At 37.1% G+C, this 19,608-nt stretch overlaps 1 protein-coding gene across 1 annotated transcript in view; it reads right to left on the reverse strand.

The window, feature by feature from the left end:
* Window positions 1–117: 117 nt before the first annotated feature.
* Window positions 118–19,608, reverse strand: part of LOC121444997 (AMME syndrome candidate gene 1 protein) — a 149,929-nt gene continuing 130,438 nt past the window's right edge. The window contains exons 5-8 of the mRNA XM_041646963.1: window positions 18,789–18,903; window positions 4,584–4,674; window positions 3,035–3,131; window positions 118–398 (exon numbers count right to left, since the gene is read on the reverse strand). Of these exons, the coding sequence (XP_041502897.1) occupies window positions 284–398; window positions 3,035–3,131; window positions 4,584–4,674; window positions 18,789–18,903 (418 nt within the window). The 3' untranslated portion in view covers window positions 118–283. The remainder of the gene's footprint in view (window positions 399–3,034; window positions 3,132–4,583; window positions 4,675–18,788; window positions 18,904–19,608) is intronic.

A 19,608-nucleotide genomic window follows, 5' to 3' on the forward strand; every position in this document is an offset into this window, starting at 1 on the left:
ATATACCTAATATTGTAAGGAAAGAAACCCCAATAGCTGTATATGTGCTGCAAAAAAAAAAAAAAAACAATGATCTAAAATAGTAACAAGATCTTCTTAACAAATGCCATTTTCCTACCCGTTACCATGATGGTCTTAACTGACAATGCTGAAGCTTCACCATGGCAACGGAAACTATCATCATAAAATGGTACAATAAAAGAGATAGCTAGACCAAGAAGGTGTAGGGTCTCCCGGAAAGAGGTCTGCAGAGAGGCCCAGTAACTGGTTGTGCGGCTCAGTGTCAGGAATAATGGTTGTATGGCGGAAGGGGATGCCCGATGCCATTTTGGAAGTGATGATGCTGGCGATGAGCAAGGTATTCAGCATAACTCAAGGTCATCTTTTCACTGCGGTACCTAAAAGAGAGTTGGGGAAGAGAAAAGTTAATATCAAGAAACAGATGATATGCTATTATCGAGCTAGGAGGTTCCTAAGTGATTATTTTATGTAGTAAGAAACAAAAAGCCCTCAGAGAAGCAGTTATTTGCCCAAGGTCACAATGTTGGTAAGTAGCAAAGCTGAGATCAGAACACAGAAATCCAGCCAAGCCCTGGTGGCGCACGCCTTTAATCCCAGCACTCGTGAGGCAGAGGCAGGTGGATCTTGGTGAGTTTAAGGCCAGCCTGGTCTACAAGAGCTAGTTCCAGAAGAGGCTCCAAAGCTACAGAGAAACCATGTCTTGAAAAAACAAAAACAAACACAAAACAGAAAGAATAAACAAAAACAAAACAAACAAACAACAACATAGGAATCCAAACTCTGAGTCCAGTGCTTTTTCTGCTCTTGTACTTGTTTAAAGTGCATTCCCTTTCACCCAATTTGAAGCATGAAGGAATGGAGAGAGCTGATCTTTTTTATCATCATATATCTATCTGATCATATATACATCGCATTCACTGGGCTATTTTTCTTCAGAGACCTTCCATCTCTTCCTCCCTTACCATTCCTTTCTGTGTCCTTGTCTTGGTTTTTGACACTATGTTACAACCGATTTGCACTGGAACCCTCCTCTTTGCCTATATCAAGTTATCTTTCCACTGCCTTACTTTTCAAGGAGAAGCAGTTTCTCCCTTCGCTCTCCTTACTCAATCCACTGACCAGCATCCTTGGTTCTGCCACTGTTCTTTCATGGCTGTCATAGGTTTCTTTGGATTCTGTTGGACCTTTCCATGATGGTCCCACTTACTACTTGCTCTTTGGTCTCATGGTTTATACACCCCCACCTGTCTCTGGTTCTGTTACAGAGTCTCAGATGGCTTATCTCTTTGACAGTTGTTCTTACTCCTACGTTGTAGAATTTTCCTAGGTTCATAAATTCACTGTTTAGACTTTATACTCTGCCCTCCTCAGTACACCAGATCCTTAGAGCTTCAACTTTGAACTTCTCATAGACTATTCCAGAGTATCAGCTGTATCATGAACTTTACACATATACATTTGCAGTGCCATGTTAGACAGTTCTATGCAGACACAATTCAAATCCAGGTCTGAAACATAAACCTCAGTCTTCTTCTCATGGTCCCTATATGTTTTTTCAAGGAATGACCTTGGTTCTTTTTATCTTGCCTTCTTCATGTCTAAGTGATAGTCAAGTGCTTCACTTCTTTCACAATATGCTTCTATCTGTCCCAGCTTCCCTGTCCTGCTGCTGCAGCTCCAGTTAAAGGCCCACACTGTATTTTGTTTAGACTGCTGCACAAATTCTTAGAAAACAGCTTTCCTATATCATTTACCTGTTCCAGTCCTATACTTCCCAAGTTGACATTTTTAGACAGGGTCTTTCTATATAGCCCTGGATGTCTTAGAACCCACTATGTAGACCAAGCTGGCCTTGAAATCACAGAGATCCACCTGCCTCTGCTTCCTGAAGGCTGGGATTAAAGGTTTGTGCCACAATACCTGGCCTGGAGTATATATTTTAAAACCCTATAATGGCTATCAAATGTCTGTAGAATCAGGTCCAAATTTCTTAGTGTGGAATACCAAGTCTTGCATTGTCTGACTCAATCTACTTTCTGGGCCACATTTTTCTTTAATGACATGTCCTATATGCAATGAAAGACCAGCCGAATCATAGTGCTTTGCATTTCTTAAATCTGGCTTTCTGCTTCACCAGCTACATGCTTTGATTCACAGCACATCTTCAGGGAATCCCTTTCCTCCCTCACTTTCTACCTGTCAAACAGTCTACCCATTTTTCAAGCCCAGCCCGAAATCCACCTCCTCTTTGGAGTCTTCTGTCACCCACTGACTTCCTGGAGTTCCTCTTTCTCAGCATTATGATCCTACACATCCATAATACTCTGCCTTGTAATAGTAATTATTTTTATCCATGCCCTTCTATTCTCCTCAAACTATAAACTAGGGGAGAACAGAAATGGGAGCATTTTCAAATTTTTAATTATGCAGAGCTGAGAACAATCCATTTTTAAACCACAGGCATGTAATGCAATTTTCTGGAATTGAAATATGTGAAAACAGTAACCCATTTTCCTAAATGTTCGATACTTTCCTTCTTAAGTATCCCTATTATTCCATGATGAAATTTATTTAGCATTCAAGTTCAGCTCAATTGTGTTTTTCAATAAGCTTTCATAGTAGACTCCTATCACTTCCAACATTCCAAGGTTAAATCTAAATTTTAGGACTGCTTATCAGAATCCTGGAGTTCTGCAAGGCAATGTCAAAAGTTAGTGAATAGCTAATTCTGGTACTTTCGTCAATAAAGTAGTTTAAAATCTCAGGGGTTAGTTGTAAAAAGCTAGAATAATCACACGGAGCTAAAGATGGAAAGGATGGGCTCATATATCATGCGATATTTACTGCCAAGCAGAGTTCCATTGTATCTACTCTTGGGATGTCTCTGCCATTTGTTTCCACTATTTTAGATAAGAGAAGCAAGTATAGTTGGAGAGACTAAAGCAATCAAAGCATTATATGCATACACTTAGAAGGGTACTGGTTAGTCTTGTGCTACAAGATGCCATGGTACCTGGTCAGCTTTATAGTTTTCCTGAATTCATTAGTAATCGGAGCTTTGTAGCCTCCTTTTCTCAGTAAGGAGTCAATGGTCTGAATATGGTCCCATCCTGTGGAGAGGCAATAAGACAAAATATCAGTCAAGCACCTATCACAAAGCACCTCTGGTTAAGTACAAAAATAACTTTGTAGCGGTCAGCTATCACTGTGGCCAAATGCTGTCAACTCCTTTGGTCCTAAAAAAAAGTCATAGAGAAGAGCTAAGATTTTATCCTTGTACAGAAGCAGGTTCATCACCACATGCCATAAATTGTCTAAGGAACTGTTCAGTCATGTCTCTGTACCAAATGTACTCTTCTCTAATAGATATACCTTCAAAAGGGAGGAAAAGCCTAAATAAATAAAACATGACTTGTATTAACTCACTAGGATTTGGGGCTCCTATCAGGGAACCCTGATTGCTCTTCGAGCAGATGAGGGAGGGGGACTTGATCGGGGGAGGGGGAGGGAAATGGGAAGCGGTTGCGGGGACGAGGCAGAAATCCTTAATAAATAAATAAATTTAAATAAAAATAAATAAATAAATTAAAAAAAAACTATTTCATGGTGACTGCTGGTCTTAATGGCATCTTCTATGCTCAATAATCTAAATTTGTGTGAAATATTCAAGGGCATTTTATTGTTTCTGATATGAATGTTATTCTGATATCCTTATGAAGTCAATGATCCTGCATTATTAAGATATTTTCTAAAGCAATCCAAATAAATCTTCACATAACTGCCGTAAAGATTAACATCTCATTTGAGGACTAGCACATTAAAATTTGTTGTGATACCTTTCATATTTGTATGAGCATACACAGGGAAAGCACATTTCAGATGCTTTCTGAAAAGATAAGCTCTACAGAATTTTTAAAAGCATTCATTTGAACTTATGTGAGACTAGTGGCTTGAAAGGACAAAGTACTAGAGCAAAGCTGCGTGGAGTCACCATATTTGTTCATAAAGGTGTGTGGCATATCTGTGAAATAAGAAAATTGTTATCGATCATGAAGTATAGACTAAACATAAAGTGTTACTTTGTGGATTCACAATGTTCCCAATCTTAATGGGAAGCTTACAGCTTCAATATTAGCAGAATGAATAATAGCAATTACCTAAGAAGAATGGTTAGATATTGACAATGAGTAACGTCAAACTACACGCCTGTCTCTAAGCCCAAGGTCTCTTCATGCACCATGCTAATTACCGCACACTGATGCAGGAGAAAATTGTCTTCCAAAGCAGTAACAAGCTGTTGCTTAAAATAAACCCCAACTTTTATAAATTGGCGCTATTTTAAAAGTATGGATTTATGAGTATATGTTGTCAAATGTCACAGCGGAGATGCAGATTCTGTGTGAGTGATTCACCGATTTGAACCAGACATTGCAGTGGCAGCGATGAAAGGGTCAGTTATTATAATGTGACATTGATCAATTAGCGGACATAACTGCAAGGTCGGCTACTGCACTTCAGCTTAAAATTGTCACTAGATCATATGAAATAAAGTACAACAATACCTTGCTCCTTTGCAACCTCTGGTAGGTAGGTGGCGGTGCGTTTTGATCCTTTTTCATTGATGAATTCTATTCTAATGCCATGTACACCCACCTGAAAGAAATTGGCAGTTTTATTAGTACAGACTTCTTCATTGAAGCAGAAAGAAAAGGTTATCATTTAACTTTCAATGCAATTCTCCCCACCTTTGTTTTTATTTATTTTTATTTTTCCCAGAGCTGAGGACCAAAACCCAAGAATTTGTGCTTGCTAGACAAGTACTGTGCCACCGAGCTAAGTCCCCAATCTGTTCCCCTTGTTTTGAGAAGTATGTACTTCTCTGTTTTTCAACACACTGATTTGTGGATTGAAAGGCCAGTATTATATCCATAGAGACTAAAAAAAAAATGCTGACTTGTATGTGTCCAACATATGCCAGGCTATGCTACTTTGTTTACAATCTGAAACAAACTACATGCATAGAGGAGGATAGTTGATGGCAAAAATCCTGCCACAATTCCCAACCTGGAATAAGGAACTGACTTCAAAGAGATAGCAAAAACCCCATGCAGTCACACTCACAACGTCAGGTTATATCCTCAACCTTCCTGTACTGACACCCTCACAAGTTTTAGTTCCTTTAAAACCTTAACTCCTATGTAGACAAACCAACACCGTCTTATAAGTCTGGAAAAACAGGCTGGGCTCAGTGGTGCACATGGAAGGCAAGACAAGAGTATTATATATTTGACGTCAACCTGCACTACACAGCAAGCTCCAGGGCAGCTTGGACTATATAGTAAGACAAAGAAAAGACAAAAAAGAAAGAAAAACAATCAGACTGTACATTTCATAATATGTTTCAATTTAACAGCAATAAAGACTTCAAATTACCTCAGGAGGGGGTATTTTTGTAGTTTATTATCCTAGCCCAGGAACCACTGTAACGTTTTGAAGTGTGAAATAAACTTAGTGATACCCGAAAAGAGAAGTCTATTGACTATAGGAAGATCTATTGGTAATGTTTTGTTTGTTTTGAAGCAAAATCAATGTGCTTTCCCTTTGATTAGCATATAATCAAAAGGAAGTGGTCCTTTACCCTCATAGAAAAAGCTGCATACAAAGCTGAAGAGAAAGTATTCAAAGTTCTTAACTCCTTTAAAAACACTGATAAGAAAAATGTAACTTTCAAAGCATGACCATCCTGTTCCATTCTCCCCATCTCCAGGTGCCTGAGATCAAGAGTGCCCAAGCGCATACTATAAGGCTGCTGACACACTAGAGGACAGATGTAAAGGCAGGTCCACTCTATACCCAGACTGAGGCTTCTTCTTAGATCAGATGAGTGACGACAGAGTCATATGTTTCCATGTGTGCACACATGTGAGAAGCTCTTGTGCTGTTTCTACCCTTTGGCAGAGTTTTCTAGTTTTTCAGGGAATGAAATGTCCCCTGGGAAAAAGATGTCATCCTATCTTCATTATATGTACCACTTAAGCCTAGCAGATCTTTGGAGCAATTATTGTTTCTTCTTCTTATTACTAAAGTGTATCCTTGTGACTATTCTATTATATACCACTATTCCCACGAATCTCCTCTTGCTAAAAATGCAGCCAGGATGGCTGTTTAAAAGCCATCACAGTAAGGCTTCTCAGATCCTGTGGGATGTGAGCGTGGACAGCTGAGCAGAAATGTCAGTGTGTAGTTATCAAATATTTCCAGGATGAAGGGCATCTACCAGTCACCCCAAAGTATGACACAGCACTGAGGCAATGGCAAATCTGATACTTTATACTAATTTCCTGATCAGTGACTCTGAAAGTTTATTCTTTGACAATATCAGATGCTTCATAATTTGTTTCTTTAAAATACACAGTACAGGTAATTTATGCTCTATCATTCGCCGCAGTGAATTTTGAATCGTTACCTCTATTTATCAAAAATCTGTCATGTTAAAATTGAAAATAATTTTGGTGTTATTAAGATGTCTAGTCACAACTCTCAGACTGTTCCTTATCTGCACGATGAGAGTCAGGCAAGGCTCATTGATATTTAACTGTCTCGCAGAGAGGACAGGGATGAAAACATGATCAGAATCGCAGTGCTGTTCACAGTCCAGCAAGTATGGTTTGGAAAAGGAGCAACTACTGGAGGTGATTTTTATCTTATCTAACCTAAATAATCTCTACTAACCATGAAAGCTCTGGCAAACTACAAGCTCTGTGCCTACATATTGGGGGGAAATAATTAGTTAGATGGAAAGCTAATTTAGACATACAAATCTTTTCTTTATAGGAACACAGTCTCTTCAATGAAAATCTGACATTTTAAATCTTAGTAATTTAATAATTAAAAGAGGCTAAGACTAATTGCATGGTATATAAATTGTTTCTTGAAAAACTTGTATATCTGAGATCAAAACTGAAGAACATGCTGAATAAAATAAAAATTACTCACCAGCAGGATTGTTTATTTAGTTTTATATTGTGAGAAGACTTAGGCAACAAATCTGATTTTAAGAAATCCACCTATAGATAACCTTTTTGTTTAAGATATTTTGAGTTGGTTTTCTATTTCCAGAAAGCGAGTCTTGACTAATAACAGTATCTACCAACAATGAAACTTGACATATTTCAAATTAAGCATCATAGCCACACTGAAATTATTTTCTAAAAGAAAAACAGAAGCTAAGAATAAGATACCACAAACCCATAAAAATTACTGGTAGAAAATTCAACCAAAGAAAATCCGTGTAATTGTTAAAATAGATAAGGTACATTGTTTGTGAATCAACATGGAAAAATGTCCATAGAAATTTGAAGAATGGAGTCATCTATCTATCTATCTATTTATCTTTCAATTGAAAATAGATTCTTCTCTTATATCATACATTCCAACTACAGTTTCCCCTGTTCCTACGGGTATTGAAAATTGAAAGAGATATTTCCAAGAAACATCAGGAATTTTTTATAATGAGGAGGAATGGATTCTCAGCAATAGAAAACAACCAACATCTAAGATAAGATTAGAGACTGGTAGCTTAACCTTTGTCCTTAAAGTTTACTGACAACAGCTGACATTGTTTCTTTTTTGGTAATCAAATTCTAAAAATAACCAAGAGGGATGGATGGATATATATATATATATATATATATATATATATATATATATATATATCCTGGCTATATTTTACTTAAATGGATATGTTAATTATTGTCATACTCTAGGAAACACGAAACAATTTCTGTTCAAGTCATGTTTGTCCTAGACCCCCACGCTATGGGTGATGTAAAGCAGTATAACCACCCTCCTACTTGAAGAGCAGGTCTGTAAATTTGTTGGAATCAGCGGCAAATAAAGTTCAGTAGTGAAAAAAAAAAGAAAGAAATCCACCTATTTTTCTGGGTTCCTATGATTTGAACAACTGAAAGCTCCAATAAATGTGGTCATTTTAAAGTAAATGCTTTGTGAGAAGCAACATGTTTTTTTCTTTTAGTTTTTTTAAAACTTCATTTTACATTCCATCCACAGTTCTCCCTCCCACTGACCCCTCCCCTCTCCCCAGCCCCGCCCCCCGTCTACTCCTCCCAAAGGGTAAGGCTCCTATGGGGAGTCAACAAAGCCTGGTACATTACATTGGGGCAGGACCAAGCCCCTCCCTCCTGCATTAAGGCTGAACATGGCATGCCACCATGGGGAATGGGCTCCAATAAGGTAGCTCACCTCCAGTAGTTACTCATTTTCCAAACCATACTTGCTGGACTGTGAACAGCCCTGCGATTCTGATCATGTTTTTATCCCCGTCCTCTCTGCGAGACAGTTAAATATCATTGATCCTTGCCTGACTCTCATCGTGCAGTTAAGGGATAGATCGTGGTATTACCGCCAGGTGCCTCACACATAGTTCAAAGAGAAGCAACATTTTTCAAAGGTCAAAAAGTTATTCCACCAAGCCAGAAAGCCCAAACTAGGATGACTCATTTTTTCAACTAGCAGAATCAGGAGAATGGGAATAACGTTCTATTTGGTACTTGTTAAGTACTATTTGTGCATGGACCCATGAATGCCAACAAATAATTATATTGAACAATCAACTCAGGAGAGTGGAAGTCAATTCTGATCAGCCTATAGAAATCCCTGGCTTTGCAAACTATCTTATTCACCAAAATGAATGATGCTATAGTTTCAATACAAAAAGTCCTCCATTAACTCCTGTGCATGGACACTTGGTCTCCAGCTGGTGACCTCTGGAAGGTGAAGCCTTGCTGGAATAAGTAATTCAGACAGCGGTGGTGGGGGTGGTAAGGTTTTATAGCTTGGCTCCACTTCCTGTTCCCTCTTCGCCTGATTCTGAACTACTGATGCATTGTGAGGTGCTAGCCTCATCCTCCTGCTACCCTGCCATTCTCACTACAATGGACTGTATTCGCCCTGGAACTGTAAAGCCGAAATAAATGCTTTCTGCCTTAAATTGCCTTTGCTGGGCTGTTTCATAACAGCTATTGCTGAAGTTATCAATGAGATATGGGATCAGTTACATAGAGAACTGGGATTCCATGAAGTAAGTCTGCTCTAAAACTATCTTAGGACCTGTCTTAGAATGGAAAAAGACAAAGTATCTAGGAACAGAATGACAATCAGTAATATTTTCCTAACTAACTGTGCCACTTTCCAAAAATACAGCCAAGTAGGTAAAACCGGGAGACTACAAATCTAGTTTCAAGGGACTCTGCAGGTTGGTTTCAAAATGATTAGAATGTCAGAGAAAAAAATGCTTTCAGGGTCCACTGGCTGCTATATTATTGGTTTAGTCAAGACTGTACTTTTGCTAAGTAGAGTCATAAATCAACTAGAACTGTAGTAAATTAAATATAGGACTTATAGATAATAGGATATGGGGTTAAAGAGAGCTATATCTATGTGTGCTGAGCAAACATTATGACCAGTTCAACAGATTTCTATTTCATGATAAAAAGAAAGCCATATTTATTCAGAGTCATTCCATAGCAAGTAATTCTCACTAATATTATAAAATCTTTCATTTTTAAACACTGTTCAGAATAATTACATATCAAGATTAATGTTGAACCTCCAAATATATTATCTTGATTATTCCAGTTTGGGGATGATGTATCCCCAAGTCCAGCAGGCCTCAGCTCCCCATCATCGTTCCTCTCGTCTCCATTTTTCTATTTGTTCATTCTATCAGTGAGCATGTGTGTACAGGGAGAAGAGATACATGCAAATTAATCAATTTTGCTTCATGGTAAAAGGTTTGGTAGAAGAGATTAGAACTAATGGCTGAAATGAAGCCCTGGCTGTCTGCAGATTTCATTTACCCTCATTATCTGGCCCCTTGTTAGAAACGTGGCTTCACTTAAAATTATTATTCTCTAATGCGGTGACCCTCAACGTAAGAGTATTAAAAAAGTGCCCTCTCCCACTCCATTATAATACATGGTCCATATTATGTTCTCTACAGCTGCATAGCCAAAGCTTAATAAAGCCTCATCTATCTGTAATGCAAGTGTTAGTCCTATAATACGCTAGCAGCACAACAAAAGGCTCCTGCTTTTACGGGCAAGCCTAATCAGTGAGCAGACAATCTGAATAGGTTAAAACATGAAGAAGAAAAAGAGGCATCTGGCTAAGAGTATAATTGCCTATAAAATGTGCTCTTTATTGAATAGGCTCCATGAAACCTTTGACCACTGGGGTCTACAATTATGCCCAAAGTCCTGACCTTTGAAGTTAACTCTGCACCTGATAATATTTTGGCCAAGAATATTAATCAGTTTCCTCGGGTATTATCTTATCTCAGCCAGTAGTGGCAGGGCCACTTCCATTAACTCCCATTTCGGGGCTTCATGCTTTTTCAACAGTATGGCCATGGCTCATCATACTCCTTTCCAGTGAGTTCCTCTTGAATAACATAAAGAAATATATAGCAGGAGGTCAGAAAATTAAAAGTTGTTTGGTATGCCTTTTTGGATGAAATCATTTGGCAAAATATGCTTTGTAATTAACAACACAGCCAGTTACTGGCCATTCACAAAAGATTAACCTGCTAGGCTTAATATACCAGTACTATTGAAGTAAATGAAAGGACTCAGTTCTTAATGAGAGGAACAGGGATGCCTGGCACACTCCCAACTCTTTCAAGCCTTGCATTACTGATGACATTCATATGCATCCAGAAAGCAGGATTTTGTGGCCAGAAACAAGTGCTGCACAGGACAGTCCATAGATCAGGCCCAGACTCTTACTTCTGGGTGGAAAAACTCCATGCTTCTTTTCCCTGAAAATACTACAACCCCACAGTGCTATACATCACTGTCTCAGACTCATCATATAACAGCAAATTTTGTCCCACTCTAGCTCAACCTACTACAATAGTGACTTTTCTTAGTGAAAGAAAATTCCACATCAAAGATGACAATACCTGAAACCCAGGCCTACTTACTCCAAGTCTGCAATCTGGAGTAATTTTTGGGTAGGGTTTTAACTGTAAAAGATGATACTGATCTGTATGGCTCCTACTCAGTGTTTGCCCCCAAACTCAGTAGTACCAAAAAATATTTAGACTGCATATTCTCTAGATCCTCCCTTCAAATTCTCAGTCACATAGCAGGCTGCATCTCTTTGCCCACCATCTTGAGTAGAAATTCTGGAGTTCTGCAGGTGTCTATCTGGTTAACAGGACCCCTTTATAATCTGGCTAAATTACAAAATTTTAAAGTCTTGCAGCAATTTGGATTTTTTTCCTTTGCTTTTGTCCCTTAGTAGCTTTTAATTTGTAAACTGTAACAACTGCAATCGTGAATAATTTTTCAATAATAAGAGAAGCACACATGCATCTTCTCTTTAGAAGAATATAATGGAGGAAAGATGGGGGATTGTTCTGTAATCCCTAGTATGACTAACAGGTAAATTAGTGACTTAAAAACAATTTTTTCCTAAGATGGGCCAATAAGAAGTACATGTTATGTTACCTTTATCTATTACCCACTCAGTTCTTGGAACTCTCTTAATACCTCTTGAGACATTTTGTAGGAAAAAAAACCAGGAATATAAATCAAAAGAGATAACTGATTATAAATTCATCACTTAGACATTAATAATTTTTTAACATAATTGTATATAAAAACTTGCCTTCATCATCTACCTCAGCTAATGGATAATTTTTTGTTGTTATGTAACAACTGCAAGTGTCCCCTTGAATAAAATGCATACATGCTGCTCTGGTCTAAAATCCTTATAAATTAGTCACCTTAGCTTAGCAATAAATTTATTCAGTCTCTTAGGATCAGTTCTTAGCTTCTGTAGTAATTTTGATTCATGTAGGAGACTTAGACATCTTGGTATAAGGAACACAAGCCTGCCAATTTAGTCACAAAGGCCCATGGACAAAAATCAGATATAGCATTTATTTTACCTAATAGTGTGGCACTCTAAAGTACCTGAACTATCTAACAATAACCCCTATGAACTTTTAAAGAATAAGTTAAAATTTTAAATAAAGCAGTGGTACATCAAAAAGCAATGAAGCCAAACATATTTATATATCATTTTCAATGAAAGAAAATGTTCTTCCTCAAAGATTTACAGTGAACAAGGGACAGTTCAGAATGTAATTACAGGAAAAACACTTCTATATTTTGACTAATTATAATAAGCATTCAGAAAAATTGAACACTGAAGTTTCCCATGCAAAGTTCAGGCAACATAGGTGACCTTTAAATAAAGGGTCCGCTTTTCATCAAAAGTTATAAAAATGTATTCCTACCATTTTTAAAAGAGGAAATAACAAAGGAGATGACTTTTAAGATGAGGAAGCTGAAGTTATGCATATTTTTCAAAGCCTAGAGCTATGCCTTAGATTACTCTTCAAAGGCTGGGGTGGGGCAGTTATCTCTGGTCAATCATGTTCTGTAGGAAATCTTTGACTGGTAAGAGATTAAGAAAAATGTGTCCCAGTTCTAACTGTACACTGAGTTTGTGGCTCAGGATGGGTTAGCTCAGTTTATGAAAGAGGCTTGTTTCTAAACAGTTACATGGAGGTTGATTAATAAAAATGAATTAATCTTGAAATCATGAGGAAGATCATAAAGAAACTACACTGACTCTTTCTGCAAAGTGCCTCTCGTAAAATGAATAATCTCTCTCTAATGTGACTGTTTCACTTACATTTAAATGTAAAATGCTGACTTAAAGAAATGACACAGTAATAAAATGGAGGCATTAATGGCTTAGAATATTTTGTTACCATAGAGAATTCTCTGTGAAAATGAAACATAGAATGCATAATTTTAAAAAATGGACTTTGACAAGTTTTGGCCAACATTTACATCGACAATGACCATTTCAAAAGTTCGGGAACTCTTTTTTTATGGTTTCTAAATAGCTGATTCATTCTCTGGATGTAAAATGAACCAGAAGCCATTAAAAAAAAGGGAGCCTGCCACAGAACCATACTGTCAAAGAGATCTTAGTCCAACCTTTTCAACTTCCTAGTATAGCAAAACGGAGGTCCAGAAAGGTCAAAGAACTGGGTAGGGGCAGCTAGGAACATAACCCAAGTCTCCTTGTTCTCAGAATTCAGCACTTTGAAAAAATGAAATGCTGGGACACAAGCAGACCACAGATAAAAGAACTGTAACTGAACCTCCAGGCAAGAAGGAAGACAGTGTAGATTCTAAGGCAGGAAACAGAAAAACTTCCTCCACCAAACAATACAGACAGGAAGGCGGGAGACCGGAGCTCAAGTGGACTCTGTTGTCCATTCATTAAGGGTCCAAATGAGTAATGCAAATATTTATGGACTAAATCCCCTTCTAAGAAGTTGCTTTAACTGCTTGCTTCCCCCTTAGGCTTCTTGTTCTGCATGAGGACTTGTTGACAGCCAGCAAATCCTCTGTAGATGGCCAGTAAGTGCAAAGCACAGCCATGTTTCACAGCACTGTGAACAACGCTCAAAGCAGAGCTTTGTGACAAGGACCGGATTCCCATAACCACGGTGGCATCTTCCACTCCATGTCAAGGTCCTTCTGAAAATAACAATGAGGCACAATTTCCAGAGCTAGGTAGACTGATTTCTTTTTGTTGTTGTTTGTCTTGTGTTCATAAAGACAGGAATTTGAAGGCAGAAGAAAAACAGAACATAATGTACATCATAGTTGCGGAAAAATAATTAGAGGGAAAACAGACTGTATACATGCGACTAGAAGTCATTTCACTTGGCGACTTTGTGAGTCATGCTAGCCATCTGTGTATGAATGAGGACTCTGTTTTCAGCTGTACGTTAAGAGGATCTAAAAAAACTGGAAACCTTTATGGGGGAAGGAGAGTGAAAAAGAGAATATTAGCTTCTAAAATATAGGGGGAATAATGACAGTAGCCAATTTGTTCATCTCATCTGTTTATTCTCATGAAGGATGTTACAAAAGTGCCCTATTATTAACTGCAACCAGACACACCAGAAATGGAACTGCTTGCTCGAGAGGTGTGCATTAGAGGTTCTTTTGAAAATGAAGTACAGCTCTCTGAGTAGCAGGAGTCCTCAAGGCTCACACACAATGACAGATGCTTTGTTATATTAGGGACAGAATGGGACTAGAGACATGAGGTCTAGCTTTAATAGTCCAGGGACAGACAGATTTTTGAATCACATAAGAATCATGCTGGCCAGCCCCATTAAGCATGGGATGGATGATTCCATGTCAGTGTGATGTACTAAAAATGAATCCCCCAGAAAGCTGTCTTTGAAGTCAGATAAGGAAGAAAAAGTCTTCAAGTTTGTGCAAGTGTCATTAATCTATGTAAATATGATCTAAGCTTCTGCTTTTGGATATGTTAGAAAACATTTCTTCTTCATGCCTTTTAAATGATCTTCCTTCTAAAGCTCAGAAGTAAAAGATGCCTGATTGTAATTTAGTAAAATATTTTGACTTCTGTCAGTTATGTGCTATATTAGATCCCAACAAATCATTGGCAGCATGTATGCCATACAAATTCTATAAACACGAAGGCTATTCATTTCTAATATCCTAAAAATGAGTGGTTGAGGTGACTATACCTAGCCTCAACCTGTCACACTCTGCCCCTTGTCATTTGTCTTACAATCTTTCATATTGTTTGAAAAGGAAACATGACTCCCAAACAGTGGGACCATACTAGTTTTAGGCTGTGTCATTTTGGAAGATTCTGACATGCGATGTGAGGTTTTCTTTCTTTCTAAAGTGCCATGTCTGTCAATCATCCTGTCATTTAAAGTTAGCATAACGCTGTCAATGGAAGAACACAGAGCGGTGGTGGTGGTAAGTTCTATGTTCAAACACAAGAAAGATTGTGTTAGAATTCTCCCTGAGGGAGGAATTTTCCTCATTTAACAATCATTTTAGCCTTGCAGGTGGTTATGACAACATATCAGTTAATGAATATTTTCCACAAATTTCTCGCTTTTCAAACCTTTAAGAGATCCCTTTAGGAAGGGATTTTACTGAAGTAATATATTTTGTCAGTTGCCCTATTCCAACTTCTGCTTATATCAAATGTACTATTTTATTTTTTTAACTTGATAATTCTTTAATAACTTTGTTTTCCCCTAAGGAATAAGTACATGCAGGACTTTGCATTTCATGTTAAAATTAAACACAGCAAATATGGTATTTTATTCCGGGGAAAGAGCTCTAATTACTCGACCATGTAAAATTTCTCAAAGAGAAGGTTATAGCTTTCATAGTATAGTCTGATTTCTCAAAATGAAAAATCAAAAATATATAATTAACTAATATGCAAGGATATTATATATATAATTAACTAATATGCAAGGATAAGGTCATCTTCATAATTTTCTTTTACATAATAATCATATATATGACTAAGCATGCACAAAAACAATTTACACAAATGTACAAAAAGCATTTATACATAGAAGGTAAAGAAACATAGTTTAGGATACTCAAGTCCAGTGACAAGACTAATTAATGTACATATTTGGTAAGATGTATGTTTTCCAAACACTTTCAGTTTGTTGGATCTGTGCTTGTAGAGCCCACAGATGCTACTAAGGCCTTGATGTATTCAAATGATGAGATTATTAGGGACTTATATTTCTTTATACTTTAAATTTTTTAGTGTTTTCTTCAATAAGTCAAAATTACTAAAGATTCTCTGTGTGTGTATTTGTAAAATTTATTTTACTATTTTTATTTTGGTAAAATACAAGTAAAATTTACTATTTTGATAGGCTTTTAGTTTTTAGCTTTTAATAATTATTAAACCACACAATTCAGTGACATTAAATGTATCTCTCCTCTTATATAACCACCTCTGATTCCAAAACTCCCCACTGCCAATGGAGATGCTGTACCCACTAGGCACTCACTTCCCATTCACCTTTTTTCCCAGTTCTGACAAGCATTAATCCATAACCTTCCTATAGGTTTGTCTATTCTGGACATTTCACTTAAGTGGAATCATATGGTGCATGGCCTTTCATGTCTGGCTTCTTTCATGTAGCATGATGTTTCCTAGGTTCATCATGTTATATCATGGATTATGGCTGATATGGATATACTATTGGTAAGAAATAGTTGGGTTTTCACTTTATGGTTATTGTGAAAAGTACTGCTATGAGTATTCTTATTTAAGTTTTGGTTTCAATATCTTTCTTAAATTAATTTGGGCATATATCTAGAAATGGAACTGTATCAGCCTATAATTAAAAATATTTTTACTTTCACTTTGACACATTGTTTAAAGCTATAATGGTTTTCATAATTAGAAAAGTCAACCTTTAAACTATCTTTCCCAAAAGAACTGCATTCTATTTTTAACCACAATAGTGCACTTAAAACTAACTCACTTTCTTAGAGTTAAAATTGAAATTGTTACTCTTTGAGATGTATTTCTTGTAAATTTCAACTGTCTTATTTAACAGCAATGAGATAACAGAAAGAGACAGTCTCTCCCTCCTGGCATAGCCATCATAGCTGTGTGTAATTCACTTTCAAATGCTGATATACTAAAAGTACAAAATCCTGTGTGTTGTGTTAATTCAACGAGAGAATGTTACATAATAAGACAAATATTTATGCTCCCAAATACCAAGTCAAAAGAATATAGAATCTTGTAGAAATTCAAGCTGGCAGAAGGTGACCGCAAAAGAAAAATAGCACTTGATAGAATACATAGTGCTAATATTTCAAGTGCTATACTTCCCGCGTCCACCTAGCAGAAAAGAGATACATCTTATGAATATCAAAGCCAAACAGCAAAGTGAATTTTTGCTGTTGAGAGTTCTTGATGTGAACTGAAGGGGATGTTATTAACTGTTTATTCATACCTATTCATCAGTTACTTTTCTTCTTTTTTTTCAGTTTTTTCTTTCCCATGAAACATACATACATTTACTCAATATGTACATATGAATAAAATGAATGTGTTTATGCATTCTCAAACTGTATTTTCAACTCAGTGGCTGCAAGTAAGGATAAAAGGGTATGTGTAGCTTGGACATCCCCTTGATCTGAGACCTTCTCCCATTCTAACTCCCCATGCCACCACTATACACATTACATTCTCCAATATACAAAGCAAAAATTAAAACTCTGGCTAGAGAAAAGAAAGTAACAGTCCTAAAACAATAAATGTAACCACTGAACATACTAAGTGTTCATCAGTGGGAACATGAATCAGAGCCGTTAAGTAAAAACTACTGGGAGATAGCTCCATAATACTGGTCAACTTCTCTTCAAAAAAGAAACTCTAAACAGGCCTGGTGTCATGGGGCACATATTCAATCCTGGTATTCAGCCAGCAGAGGGTAAGAGGATCTTGCATTCAAGGGCAGCCTGGGCATAGGGTGGCAAACAAACAAAACCGTTGACAGAGAAAATGAAGAGAAGGAGGGAAGGAAAAGGAAGGGACCATCAAATAGGAATGTCAAATGTCACAAAAAATAAAGAAGGAAATTTTCATTCTATAAAAGAGTTGACACTATTCAAATTTTCTAGTATAAGTGTTATTAAATTATTTCATTTCTTTCTTTATAAAGGTCATAAGATGCTTTCATATTCTGATAACACAAAAAAGCCTATCACAAAACCCAGAAAGGACACTTTCATCCTCTTCTATGCAAAAAGTTATAAAATAGCTCTGGTGTCACAAAAATAATTCATATCAGAGATCTTCTGAGATGAATCCCCAGAATATTACTCTGTACACAGAGTAGTGAACAGTAGTGGAGTAAACCATCTGGAGTCTCATGAGCAATCATGGAAAAATCAAAACTAAATTCAACTCCAGTTAACTATGAGGACAATGATCTGGTTACAAGGCAGTCTCAGTAACAATAGGAATGATTCTTCGAAAACAGCAGCAGAAAGAAAAGCTCATGTAAGGATACAGTAATTCCGTTTATAAGTGGTGTGTGAGAGAATGCTATTTATCAACAAATGGCCCTTGTGTCTTTTCCCACTAGTTTCTTCATATCCTGCATGTAAGTTTCTCTCTGCATCATGATAGAAATCCTGTCTTGACATTTCTGTACATGCAGAACACTGCCTGTAACACAGCTGTATTTAGGAATACAGGCATGGCCTCTGTTCAGCTATTTCAATTGCCAAAGTAAATCACCCTAAGTTTTTAACTGTACATAGTAAATCAGAAAAATACAATCAACATCGGTTTCTCTGATAATAACAAGGCACAGACATACTCTAGAAAGAACAGTATTTTCAGTGTAATTTCAAGTATGTATATTAATGTAGTCAAGAATGAACTCACATTATTTAGTTCTAGTTTACTAATACTCTGTCACTGTCACAAAGTGCCTTCCCCCAACATGGTGCATTTTGCTAACTCTCTTACTGCTTCTTTCTGACATGTGTTGTCTGACTGCCTAATCATTCAGTGGCGGTCACAGCATACTGCAGTGGAATGGAAAGACGGGAGAAACAGAGTCCAGTCAGTCTTTCTCACTACTTATTAACAGCCTTATTGGATACTTAGGTGAGGAAGGAGGATAAAAGAGAACACCATGTTCAATTTGGAGAATATAATGCCACAGAGTATTTGGCCAAAAAAATAAACTTTTCACTTGTATCTCATTGTTCAATGAGGGGCTTTAATTCAGTATTAGAATGGACAGGAAGCCTTATATTCTGGACTGAATTGGTAACGTCTACTCAGGAGTTACCTTCATGTAAAGTATATTATAATCTTACCTCCCAGTCCAAATAATCACAGACATCTTCAAAGTTAGTGAGAAGAGACACCGAGCAGAAAAGCCGTGGCAGCTCATCCCTTGTCATTGGTGGAAAACGGCTGTCTTTAAGGGCACTGTTGAAGACAGAGCAGAGATTAAAGCCATTACTGGATGTGAAGGTTCCTAAGTTCAAATACTGACAACCATTTCAACTAGGTAAATAATTAAGAATCAGAAATGTATTAAAGGTGCAAGGGATCATCCACGGTATTTTTTAGAAACCTAGAGATTTTATAAATCACTATTTGTCATTAAATAGATTGTTTACTGGCCAAGCCTGTGACTACTGAAAAGAGTCAATGTTCACTCTCCTAAGCAAGTTTTAGTCTCTCCATGTTACTGGTCAAAGCAGAACATGCTTTATTTCACATTTGAGGAGACTAAAAGCTAGAATAGTGGAAACATGCTAGAAGGCCTCAGAATCAACGACTGGAAGAAGAAATGTATGCATGATCACACAGCTGTCTTTTTACATATACAATTACATTGAAAACATACAAAAGTTAATCCAAGCTACAACAGTTACCACAGAACAATAACGCAAAAAGATGAATTTTTTTCAACAAGGAAATAAAATCAAATAAAATGAAAACAATCATTCAAATTGTAGACTAAAAACAAGGATTTCATGTGTCCAATAAAGGACAACTGAAGACAGGACTCAAGAACCTGGAACTACAAGAAAGAGGGCTCATCTGTATAGCAGAGGTCTGATTAGGAGATTGTGAGGTTATTAACCCCATCAGCGGAGCTCGGAGTTTCTGCATACATCAACTCTG

The sequence above is a fragment of the Microtus oregoni genome, unplaced genomic scaffold (assembly GCF_018167655.1).
Source record: "Microtus oregoni isolate MIOR12 unplaced genomic scaffold, Mior012 000152F_ref0000281, whole genome shotgun sequence".
Lineage (NCBI taxonomy): Eukaryota > Metazoa > Chordata > Mammalia > Rodentia > Cricetidae > Microtus > Microtus oregoni.